At 38.1% G+C, this 13442-nt stretch overlaps 1 protein-coding gene across 1 annotated transcript; it reads left to right on the top strand.

The window, feature by feature from the left end:
- The first annotated feature begins 11062 nt into the window (after window positions 1-11062).
- On the top strand, window positions 11063-13073 carry LOC128298557 (uncharacterized). Its single transcript, XM_053034323.1, has 3 exons — window positions 11063-11083; window positions 12133-12464; window positions 12548-13073. Exons 1-3 carry the CDS (start codon window positions 11063-11065, stop codon window positions 13071-13073), a joined length of 879 nt encoding a protein of 292 aa, XP_052890283.1.
- The last annotated feature ends 369 nt before the right edge of the window (window positions 13074-13442 follow it).

Here is a 13442-nt window from a genome sequence, read left to right as displayed (position 1 = left end):
TACAGTGTGTAATTAAATGCAATGAAAAGTATGATTTAATTTTCCAAAAAATTAATATTGAGGTATATTTGATTAATTTTCGTTTAAACTGCTCTCAATATGCTGGGTAATTTAAGGTAAATCGAGGGTGAATTGACGATCGTTAATATTCCCATCCGTGCAGTTCATCAAGTTGACATGGGTAATTATGCAATGAATTTTGCTTTGTACTATTCTACACCTGAATAAGTCACTTTGAGGGTTTTTGAAGGGTCCATGTAATATATCCGCTATCCATACCTTTAACTCAGCTTCTCAGCTCTTCGATTATCTCTTTTCGTTAGCAAATATCCTTTTCTACTTAATATTTTCAGCACTATTTTTGAATAGTTTTCATCTGAATAGGCTAAGTTTACTTTAGTTAGATTAAGACTTGTTAATGACGGCCGAGTTCACCTTCTTCTGAAAGTCCATTGTAACATATAATGTGTTACCAATAGTTTCAAGCAACACGGCCTGGCCGTTGAATTAAAAAGAAATATAATTATGTTCTTCTCGTTTAGTAATTTTGCAAACTTATATATGAATTGAAATAAAAATAAAAATATACAGGTGATCATGGGAAAAACTGGTTTAGCAGATGTGGCTAATTTAATGGCATTGTTGAATCGTAAAATTAATTACTATTGTTTTCCGAAATAATTTCAATTAAGGACATTTTAACCAAACTATATTTTTCTGTTAATTGTAACAAATTAAAGCTCTAGCCTTTACTTGAAGTAAAAAACATATGTTACTTTATATGTTAGCATGGTCTTGTACAGAGGGTTACAAACTAAAGTATGCTGATTGCATCCTTTCGTAACCGCCAATGCGACTCGTGACGCTGTTGCTAATATTATCATCACAAGAAACTTTTATATTTCAATATAGTTGCTTACTTCAATACTTTGTTACCATTCAACTTTGAAATATTGTTATAGTTTATAAGATTAACGCGCATAAATTACGAGAAAAATTCTCTAATGCTATATTTGTGTAAATGACAAGCTGCTGTGTAAGTGGTCACCGTCCACAAATCAATGCAGTTTCAATTAATGCGACCCTTTGGTTACAAATTATGAAGAACGAAGGAGCATTCCTAATTATTAGTTCGAGTAATAATTTAATCTTATTATTTGTATCGCATTTTTAACCCAATAGATAATTTCGTTGGATATAAATTGGTGTCATTAGGAAAAAAAATGAATAAAAAAGAATGTTAGTGAACTTATTTTTTATTTGAATATGATTGATTTTTTTTATTTATGAATTTGTTCAATAAATGAACATCAATAAATCATGCCATATGTATAATTGTCTACAGCGGTTGTTATCGTTATCGTTATACCATTTGCTAAGGCGGCATAATTTATGGTTTGGCAAATTGTATGTGAAACTGAAATGAAGTTTGCGTTTGAATGAATTATTGATAACAATGTATCAAAATTGGCACTAATACTTAATTTGCGGGCTTATCAAAAAGGATAACTGGGCTATTATCTCAAAGCTTTACTGGTAACGAACAAAGCAGCTTACACTCAGTGGCAAGCTTCGAAGATATAAGCTCTTTCGAAACATCTTTAAACTGAGATTAGAAGATTAAATCTTCCGCTGAATGCGCCATTGGAATGTAACCTCGCTTGCACGACCTCAGCAATGGCGCTACCGTGGCCGTTTACCGAAAAGCCGTGCTGATAAATTAACGATTTTAATGCATTTGGCATTGCCATTGTTTGCCTGGCCGTTACCATAATCGATGTGGCGCTAAACATGGCTGCGTCACAAATCGTCCGCATTTATGGCGCGGTGTTGTGCGGGTGGCGAAAGATAAAGCGCGGGTGAGAGTGGCCGACATGTTGATGTGATGAATTTTTTTTTGGGCGCTTTTTCCCTGAAGGAATCTTCCGGTCCAGCGGAGCCAGTAAATTATTCAACCATTGACCTCGCCACAGCTGGCCCGCCATTGGAATGATTTCGATCGCAGGGCAGTGTATTGCTGTCGCAAATCCTTGACGGCCATGCACTTTCGCGGTCAGTGCGGTCCTCGAACTTGCTGAGTTTGGAGCGTGTGTTTTGGTTTGTTTGTGTGTTGTTAATTTCCTTCCCAGCTGGCGGCCTATCATGACAATGTGCGGGTGTTCGAAGCATATCACACGATCGGGCCTCTCCTCTCAACCCTTCCCTTTTGCCACCCACACACTGATTATATGCGCTGAGGTCAATCACGACGACGATGCTACGCAGTGAAGATAATGTTGTCGGCAATCGAATTTGCATTGGAATTTGTTATTGCACATTTGCTACTGGCACGTTTCGTTTGAGCGCTGCTTTTTCTTTTCTTTCGCACCTCCATCGATGACGATTTGGGTTCGCGCCGATGCTGCAGAAGATACGGTTTTCCTTACAGTGGGGACCTATAAGCTCGCGGCGAAGACCTTTGGCGTCACTATGTTGTCTGTAGCTTGACGCCTCGCAGCAATAATCGTATAGGAATTAGAAACGTTCAAGCAATAGGTTCCACGGTTGAGACTAATCAACGAACAATAAAATTTTAATCTAATGGATGGAAAACCAGTTCTAAGATCGAGAATGAAAAAGATGCTTGAAATTATAATGAATGATTATAAAGTTTGCCCTCAAAAGTATTTATTTCAATCCAGCTAACCTTATGTAACATTGAGGATAAAAAAATACTAACGATTCCGATGCTTGATTCTGAAAGTGGCAGGAATTATACAATATTTCTTAGCCGTGAAAGAGGTAAGCAAAAAAAAAAATAAAGAAACAAAGATATAAAGAAATCAAGAAATAAAGAAATATAGAAATAAAGAACTAAAGAAATAAAGAAATTTAGAAATAAAGAAATAAAGAAATAAAGAAATAAAGAAATAAAGAAATAAAGTAATAAAGAAATAAAGAAATAAAGAAATAAAGAAATAAAGAAATAAAGAAATAAAGAAATAAAGAAATAAAGAAATAAAGAAATAAAGAAATAAAGAAATAAAGAAATAAAGAAATAAAGAAATAAAGAAATAAAGAAATAAAGAAATAAAGAAATAAAGAAATAAAGAAATAAAGAAATAAAGAAATAAAGAAATAAAGAAATAAAGAAATAAAGAAATAAAGAAATAAAAAATAAAGAAATAAAGAAATAAAGAAATAAAGAAATAAAGAAATAAAGAAATAAAGAAATAAAGAAATAAAGAAATAAAGAAATAAAGAAATAAAGAAATATAGAAATAAAGAAATAAAGAAATAAAGAAATAAAGAAATAAAGAAATAAAGAAATAAAGAAATAAAGAAATAAAGAAATAAAGAAATAAAGAAATAAAGAAATAAAGAAATAAAGAAATAAAGAAATAAAGAAATAAAGAAATAAAGAAATAAAGAAATAAAGAAATAAAGAAATAAAGAAATAAAGAAATAAAGAAATTAAAAAAGAAATCGAGATATCAAGAAATAAAGCTATTAAGAAATATGAAATAAGTTTAACATGTAAGTTATTAGCAGTATAGTAGTATTTTAATTTTTGCTATAGAGAAAGTTCTTGAGATACGCTATTTTAGGTGGCCGTTATTAGCCGGGAAAAATCCACGTATCTCTGGGACTGCTTGTACTTGATTTCATTTTTTCACATTTCGTAAACAATTCTAATTGCCAATCTACTACCAAAGCTATACAGTATTTAGAAACGATAAAGAAATAAACCAAACATTTTAATACATAATGCAATGCCAAATTATCAATTGCAACATTTGATAATACAAAATTGTATGTACTTCATGAAAGTAGGTAATTAAGAAATTGAAGGTCAGAGTGAGTGATTTAGCACTAAACTAAATGAAAAATTATAATTTATCTCAAAAATTCGTAATTGTTTGGCCTTTCTGCAGTTTTTGTTCAACTTACTTTTTCTTTTTGCTAAGTTTAGTTGCGACTATAAATTCTCAATTTAATATTTATTTTATATAGACTGTTATTACCCTTTAATAACTTTCTTATGATTGCAAATCTAACAATGACTGAAAATTGTATAAGTCGATACATATGAATGCCCATTGAAATTGCAACAAAAAAGTCGATTATTATATACATATGGTCATAGAAATAACACGAGAGCAACACATTTAAGCGAAAGCATAACCATCTAACGTCAGGGAAAAAGAAAAACAGGAGATAAAACAGGAGCATAAGATAATGCGTCATGATGAGTCATTAACATTACATGAAATCACCAGAACGTTAACAAACAAACGAACCTGTCCACGATCAAACAGTCCTGCCAAACTCAAGCTATGCGATACAGTTCCCAGCTATCCGACAGCTGTACAAATGGACTCCATTTTAATGGTGTGGTCTGTTTCCCCGTACAAGGCATCTTTCTCGTTTAGCGCTTTGCCGAAAAGCGAATATTGACCGAGAAATGCCGTCACAAGGTCGTCGTCGTTGTCAGCGGCCGTAATCGGGAGCTTCTTCTGTGCTTTAACGTTTTCTTGGGCGCAACCGGTTTCGTGAACGAATAGAAAACGAAACGAAACGATAAACTACCTCCCTTACGGCAATCCTCAGCTTTTCTGGTCTATGAGATGCAAACCGGTCACGTCACTAGGGATGCGGTGACGCTGGTGTTGATCGCACGTTGGATGATCCGTAGGAAGCGCTTATGTTAATGTTGCTGCCCTTGATGCGCTGGATGTCATTCGCGTTATGCAACTGCACCTCCGGTACGTGGACTCCGCAAAGGGTCCAGCTGATGCGCCTCGATGGTCAGGGCTTTTTTTACACAAGATTGTTGCAATAATGGTGCAACGGATGGATTCGAACTAAAGGGCTTTTGTTGCTTAATATTTCAACATGTGGCATGAGACCTTGCACTTACACTGAATAAAGATTGAACGATGTGTCGAACTAGTCGGATGGGTTGTGAATGTGAGCATTTCTTTGTTCCTAGAAATGGCGGCACATTGCCAAACAGCTTCCAACGTGAAACGATGCTAAATGGTACCGCAATGCCGCTTGAAAGCTTCCCTAATGGTAGCCCCAGGGTCTAGGAAGAGCAAAACTTCTCATCAGAATGCAAAGCACTGTCCAAACGATCGTCCAAATAACCATCTTCCTTCTGGCAAATTTCTGTTATCAACAGTGACGCCCCCAGGCAAGATTAGTTAGTTCCGTCTTGGACCGTGTTTGTCTGTCGCCCATACGGGGCCATAAACTATCCTTACGATGGACCCAATTAACTCGCCGTTACGGACGCAACCATGACGGTGAAGTGGTTGTGGTCGGTATCGGTACGATTTTATTGCACCCGTGACGCCAATCGGTGTGCCGAAAAAGAAGAGAAATTAAAGGTAGTCGACTCGTCTGTTATCATGGCGCCACATTCTCCAGCAGTTGCTAAAAACAGATCGCAAGACTCAGAAAATAAAAACCGGATAGGAATCGTAAAGAACAAGTCGATTTTATTGCAGTCAAATTTTCCCAGTGAATGTTCCCGAAACTCGAGTGCTGGAAGGAAACTGGAGACTTTTTGAAAGCGAAGAAATATTACCCGGGATGGTTAAAATTATTTTGCCTTTTTGTTTGTTGGTTAAAGTCACCAAAAGGTTGAAAACGTTTAATTATTGCTGCCGGTCTGAACCTCACGCACGGAGGGGGTACTGTAATGACTTCCTGGGACATCAACAACGGACAAAGCCAACTGATGAGAGCTGCTGGGAAGATGAATGGGATGACATTTAATAGTCTCTAACTCAGTGTGATCTCGCGAATCTTCAAGATGCAGCATGACGATTACATCTGAGGCTCTAGCACCAGCAGTCGGTATTCAAATGCTACAACGGATTATATGATTTAGATGTCCGTCCGATCGTCCGTTTCACTGCCTCGTTCGTTTCGCACTTTCAACACAGGGTTGTAAATGATGCTTGGTCGTAAAACCACCGCTTTGGACCGTCGTTTCATCCAAGCAGTCCGGTCGGGCGAGAACGAGCCTGAGATTTAACGCCTGTTTAGGCTAAGTAGCGCCTATGGGAGGATTTATTTTATGAGAACACGATGATAGAGTTGCAAAAACGAAACATAATCGAGAGTGGAAACCATCTTAAATGTCAAAACTGGACGTCGTAATCCGTTTTAGAACCTCGATTGCATCCACCGAGCGGTGAGTAATCAGGAATGAATGCAGGTGTTGCTGTTGTTTTTGTTTCATTTTCGGATCATCCATCGAACTCGGAAATCCTACTGATTTTGTGGAATAATACTGAGTCACAGAAGAAGTTTTCGTGTTTCAAAAACACCTACGCACCAAATGTTGTGCTGTTGATGTGCTGTTGAATAAAATGCAGACAAATAAATGTCCGCATCGATTTGGCTATCAAACGATTTGTATTGGCGAAGGATTTCGAACAGTCGCTGTGAGCTGAGAACGACATGCCGTTGCTAATAACGCACATGCTAGTTTTGAACTTGTACAGGTCGTTAGTGATGCTAGTACGAAGATTTACTATCCTTGGGACGGTTGCCAAATGTCATCGGATGGTGCGCCGTGAGAGCTTTCGCGGTAAGCTCATAATTTTCACCATAAAATTCTTTCGTCCTTGCACCGAGATACCAACGTTCGAAGGTGTCAGGGTTGTGTCCGTCGGTACTTGGGAAGCGAAATGTGTATACTAATCGCTGTCTCAAAACAACAGCAGCGTGCTTATAAACGTAAAGTTTATAGGCGCAAAACCGCGCTAGCACGACCTTTCGGGGCGATCGTGATGCTACATAATGATAATGTATTTTATTGGTTCACAAAACCGAACGCCTTTTTCGGCGACATCGTCCCCGGTTGAAAGGCTTGTCTGCATCATTAGCGGTCATTAGAAGGGGTGATTATTATCCAGTTTGATAGGTTAATAGAGTGGTTTTCATAAACGGCATGATGATTGATTTGAGTAGGAGCAGGTTAAGAGATTTGCAACCGGAAACTTATAGGAAACAATAATTTAACTCACTTTCTATTGCATTGTGGTCCAAAAAAGTGTGTCATAAAGCGAGTTTAGATCGTAATAATAATTGTTGGCACATAAAGGCACATAAAGGCTTCGTAAGGTTAAGACTATCGGCAGAGTGGTGGTGTATTTGGTAGTGGCGTCGGTCTTTACGCGACAGGACCGATAACAAATCCCAAGCGGATCATTCCCCCGTACGCAGGACAGACTATCCTTAACGGGTAAATAATGCCAAGAAAAGTCATAAATGTCAGGCCAAAATTTCTTGAAGATGTTGTACTATTAAATGAATTGAACAAGAACGTTTAAACTTAACATTCTATCATGAATAACTGTAGTTTTCAAGACTGTCTATCCTTTAGAGTGAATCTTACGTTCATTACGCCAGAATGTATGCAAAATTGCATCAGAGACTAATTATTTACAGAGCTGCTACACTTCTAGAGACAGCTTTCACATTTAATTATTATTATTATTACTGTTTTTTTAGTTATAGAAAGAATGGATCGGACAGCTATCGCAATGGTCATTTTTAAAAAGGAAAAATTTCTGCCTAATTTCTTAACAAACAAACTTATTTCTACTTAAGATTTCTATTTGTTAGATGTTTGTCCCTAGTTTCTGTTGTCACTATTGTTACGTGTTCTATTGCTGTTGTCGAGCATACATTGGGGAGGCTTTGACAGTCGCATCTATATAATTTTGGACAGATGCTACCATGACGAAGTCTCTTACGCCAATAACAAATATAAAAAGTATTTATTTTGCACATCAGCCCTCACGGACGTCAACGAATGAAAGGACCCGAAGATGCTGACTGGTAAACTGGTCACGATGCCGATCATATGACCACTCAAATTCATCTCCGACCAAAGGATGTCGCAGATGGCCTGTCTGAATGTCGGAATAAGTCGAAATAAAGCCCACAGAAAAAGGAGGACACGAGATACTCTAAAGCTATGCAGCTACTCCTATCGAATTCACTCGGGATAAGGAGCATCCCAACGGTGAGAGAAGGAAATGTCCCACCCCTTATTGTTGAACTACTAGATATTAAGTGTAGTCTATAAGATATACGCACTGGCCGTTCTACCGATAATTAAAAAAAAAGATTAAAACTATGTGAAGTTCAGAAACGAGTTGGGAATTAAAAAGAAGATCGTAATTCGGAGCGGAATACAGGATATAAAAGTGGAATTAAATGACTATAACGCAAACAGTAGAGTACCATTGCAATTAGCTGAGGTTTGGCGTCTAGGTATGACTTAAGGAGGACGAATTCGAAGGGACCATGGGAGCCTGAGGTTTGGCGTCTAGGTATGACTTAAGGAGGACGAATTCGAAGGGACCATGGGATATATAAAAAGGGATCGCGTACGGATCCGAGTAGTGGTAGATCAAATTGTTGATCAATATTTCAGCAGAGACGTGACAAACGACCAGTACAGCATTTTTAAACACAAAAGTGCTTTGAAATGGCGTTATTGTTTAATAGTAACAAGATTTTTCCAAGCTCTGTCAACTATAGAGTCGATGTGAGGCGTTAAGTTGGAGACCATTACCGAGCCATTCTTTCAAATTCTTAAACAATGAAACACAGTTCATCAAGAAACAATTGAAATTGTGTTAAGTACAGTTACTAAAAGTAGTTGTTTGTTGTGAAACCGTCGGTGCTTCTGAAAATCCTAAAACCTCTGCCATTTAAATCATTATTTGTAAAACAGAATGAGTAAATAAAATGAACATGTCTTAGAAAACACGTTATGAACGGCAGCGCATGAAAATCAGTAAACTCAGGTAGACTTAACAACTAATTCTAAAACTACCGGACCAGTGATTGTGATTGGAACGCATCATTTTTATTATATAAATTGATGAGGTAAAATAATTCTTCCTTAATTGATGCATTATTTTTATCTATTAGTCATATAATAGTTTATAATATAAATTTATTATGTTGTTAAGATTTTTAACAAACCTATTATATTTCATAAAACAAACCAATCTTTGTTTTCTGAGAATAGAAATGATTAAAAGTTTATAGTTTAAAAATTTAAAAACTTTTTAAGAAGTAACAATAATGAAGGGTTCAGTATTTTTCTTGCCATTAGTGATTATTATTAGTGCTATGATTCATTATCGCATTTTTGTGTTAAAATAAAGTAATTTAGTTTCAAATGTAGTTAATATCTGCTTTAGGTGGTTTAAGTATGTTTTATATTTAGAAAGATTTCAATCCTGATTAAGTTTAATACAACACCATTCGAACGAAAATAACTTATTCGAACATAATTCTCTGTAACATTTTTGGTAAAATGATTAAACGGTTTGGTTTCTGGTTATATAATACTAGGCACATTAGCAATGTATGATAATAGATAATTCTAATCACAGAATTATTGTTATCATTGATATCATTGACAAAACAACGAAAACACGTTTCATATAACGAAGTTTAGTTTTCAACCCACAAATATTTAACTCAACAAAAATTTACTTGTATCGCTATCGTATTTCGATGTGGTCAGTATATAAAGAAATACCAACCCAAGCGAAATCGATATGTCACAATTGCAGGATTAATTCAAATATTTGTCACGCTTCAGAAAATACTATTGACGAATTCCATGAAGCGTCAATATGCTTTTGGAATTTTGTTTACCAGGGTTTGTGCTTTTCAAACGCACATTAACCGCCAAACGGCGCCGTAATGTTCTAGAACGGGAAAGCAAATTTGATTCCCATCATCGTTTATTTATCACCGTCCGCGGTCCAAAGAGTTCACATTTGTTTTGTGCGAAATTGGAAACATCCGGAGTGTCTTCGCGTCGATCGCAATCGTGGACTTTCCGTAGGTATTCGCTGCCACGATCGTTTCTGCCTGTTGTCCATTTTTAGACATCGTCGGTAAGAGTAAGAGGGGGCGAAAGAAAACGCGCGTATTGCCAAATTGTTATTCTAAGGTTTCCCGGATTGTTTTGGTCCGGTTTCCGATGTGCCGCAAAAGCGCGGTACGAAATGACTAAAAAAGGAAAACTTGCAAAACGATTGTGACGTTCCGGGAATATGCGACAGTTCGACGCCGTGGCTGACGCGTTCTTTCCAAAAAAAAAATCCAGATTCAAATCATAAGAATCCGTTGAATTGTATCGGTATGTTAAGTGGGGAGCAGGTTAAAACAAACGCGAAATGAAGATTGTGCAAAATAAAAACCAAGAAAACGCAAAAAAAAACATGGAAATAATATGCGAAGGGAAAGATGTAAACAAAAACAAAGCTCCAAAACACGGGCAAGGAAGCTGTTTCGCCCGCGCAATGGTAGAAATGGGATGGGATGAGCTTTCGGCTTTGGCTCTTTTTTCGTGAGCGATGAAAACAGGTTTGCGCTTTCTTGCCTGATTCGCTGGTTCGCTCCGGTTTTGGTGATACTCGTGTTGTTTTGTTTATTTATTTTTTTGTTCGTTCGATTCTGCTTTCGTGTGTTTGATTTCGTTTTGCGCGCAGAAGGTGGGTTTTGTCAGCGATAGATAACGCACCGGACGCACCGAGGAGGGGAGCGAGATTGGGATTGCATATGTTTTGCGTCGAAACGATGCCGGATGCTGTCCGCCCGGTTAGCGAAGGTGGAAGCGGAGTCGTTTAAATAAGACCATCGGACGCGGTACCGATCAGCAACAGTTGTGTGCCAGAAGTTGAGTAACGCGGTTAAAGTCAAAACGCGCAGTCCAACGTCCAACCGTACCGGGGCGTAGTTTTGATTGAACACGACGAGCAGATCTGTGAAAGGATATTTGCAGAGAAATCCAGAATAAGGCAAACCACGAACTTATCGCAAAAATTGATCCTGTACGAGTCTAAGATTGAGTAACGTTTTGCTGTAAATCGTTGCACGAGTGAAATAAACGAAAATCTAATCTGGGTTGAAGCAGGGTTAAGTTGTGCACAATAGTGAAGTTTGTGAAGTTAAGTGAAACATCGGTTGATTTGGTGTCGTAGAACAGTTTTTTTTGTGATAAATCATTGTTTTATAGAATTTTGTAAAAATGATGAAATATGTTGTGTTGGTAAGTACATCAAAGAACCATTGATAAATTCACAATTCTATTTTGTGATTATATAAATTTTTCGATCGACTCAAGTAAAGGTAGAATCAGTTATAATCAAATAGAGGAAGAAAGGAAATTTTCTTTAATAGAAATCAAAATATAAAAAAAACGCATTTGTATAGGAGTATTAAATATCTTTTTAAATTTTTTTTTTACAATTAAAATACAAATAAAACATTTTAAATAGTTTTGAAAACATGTTGCAAAAAAAATCAAACAATTTGCGAATCATGGGCTAAAATCATTTCAAATGGTGAATTTTTTATTGCCCTAAGATTTTCAAACAATTTAAGGTAAAGAAAGAGTGACGCTTAAGTGAATTGAAATCATACATATTCTACAAGCTACTGGGCACCTCCATCGCTTCCATTGCGAAACCCGACCTCGGTACGGTAAACTCATGCATTGACGTGGCACCTCAAGCACCGTTTTAAAAGATCCGATTTAGATGCAAATCATATTAACGAGAATATAATCTTCTAATGGGATAAAAAGGAACGATAAACCATCCATTTCCCATGCATCGATCGCATCATGTATCATCGAAGCATATCTTTACTCCCGGTTCGGTAAAGGGGTGGAAGCGGTGGAAGAGCGTCACGGAGAATGAGAGAGTGCCGAAGTAGTGGGAAAGAGATTACATAACTCACTTTACGCATCACCATGACGTGGGGAGATTAGCTTCCACAAAACATGGCCAATGTGGCGTGGAATGTCGTGCGTGGGACACCTTAACCGGTCGTTTGAAGCAGATAAGATATCCAAAGCTGCTTGTCAAGGTTCGTGAAACAGCACAACCGTTGCACCGATTGGAATGTTACTAGAATCGGTTCAAGGTTGTGACAGCAAGGTGATAGCTTTTTTTTTGTATGCAATGTGTTTTAGTATCCATCTTGTTTTTTTTTGCTCTACTTCACTCAACACGATAAAAAAATAAATTTCACAGTGTGTTTTGCAGTAGATTGATTTCTCATAAACTTTTCTTCTGATGCCTCTCTGTTACGCAGTTGGCAACGGTTGTTGCACTCGCGCAAGCACTTCACTACGGTGACGAGGGCATCGATGTGAAGATCAACGTGGAGAAGAACTCCAACTCGTACCTGAGCGGACGGCTACCACAAGGATCGTTCGAGTATGGATTGGACGTGGTGAAGCAGCAGGATAACCATTTCCAGCACAAAGTCAAGGGCCCGGATGATGTGACGTACGGTTGCTATGGGTTCGTCGATCCGGACGGTAAGCCGCATCTCGTGCACTACGTATCGGATCTCAAAGGATACCGCATAGTACCTCCGGACTCCGCCACCAAGATCTACATCTCGCGTCTTGAGCGCAGCATGTAAGTTTTAGCAATGATTTTTTTTTTCTTTGCCCCTTAGAAGTCCTTTGTTCATGATGTCATAACATTGATCCCATCCACAGAAACAACGTGTATCAGGCATCGCAGGAGAAGAATGTCCAGTGGAAGGATCTCTTCTTCCCGCCGGCCTGTAAGCAGCTGTACACCGAAACGAAGGTATCTGCTCCACCAACCACTCCACGACCGGCACCTCGTACTCCACCCACCACACGTCGTCCACCACCGACGCCACGCCGTGTTACACCTGCCTTGCCGCCTCCACCACCACCAGCCGCTCCAGAGCCAGAGTTCACCGCTTCCAGCAATTTGTGTCCGTCGGTTGTGCAGGCCCCACCCGCAGATCTCGCACCCCAGCCCGCCTGCTCGAAGGTGTGTGACGATCTGAAGGGCGAACTGGCGGATATTAAGGCGAAGCTGAATAAGCTGCTCGATACGCTGGCGGAAAAGCCGAAGGGTAAGGCAGGTGCTGACGGTACCAAGTTTGCCTACTTCCCGGTCATGCTGAGCGATGGGCTGCCGGACGGAGTTGATGCAAGCTCTTCCAAGTTTGCGTTCCCAGCGTTTCCGCAACAGTGCGGTAATCAATAAGTCAGCAAGGTGTTACCTTTTGTTTCGTTGAGCGAGCCATAAAGGTGATAAAATGTTGTGTGAAATCGAGTCATATGATTATGTGTTAGGGCTTAGCGTTAAGTTGTGCGAGTTTTGCTTTGTAAGATATTTGGTAATAAAGCAGAAGGTATACTTTTTGAACCGTTTGTGCTTAGTGTTTTTAGCGTTCGATTGAATATTGAAAAAGTCATGTTGTTTTTGTGAAATGATGTACAAAGTAATATCTTGTGAGTATAACAGCAAAATTTACAGTGTTCTTCATAATTTTACTTTAAAAGCAATGCAGAATATTAATGTTTTGCTAAATATGTAGCATTTTTGAACATAATTTCATGATTGTACAAAACA

Source organism: Anopheles moucheti, chromosome 2 (assembly GCF_943734755.1).
Source record: "Anopheles moucheti chromosome 2, idAnoMoucSN_F20_07, whole genome shotgun sequence".
NCBI lineage: Eukaryota > Metazoa > Arthropoda > Insecta > Diptera > Culicidae > Anopheles > Anopheles moucheti.
Note: the sequence above shows the minus strand (reverse complement) of the source record. Positions and strands in the feature narration are given on the sequence as shown.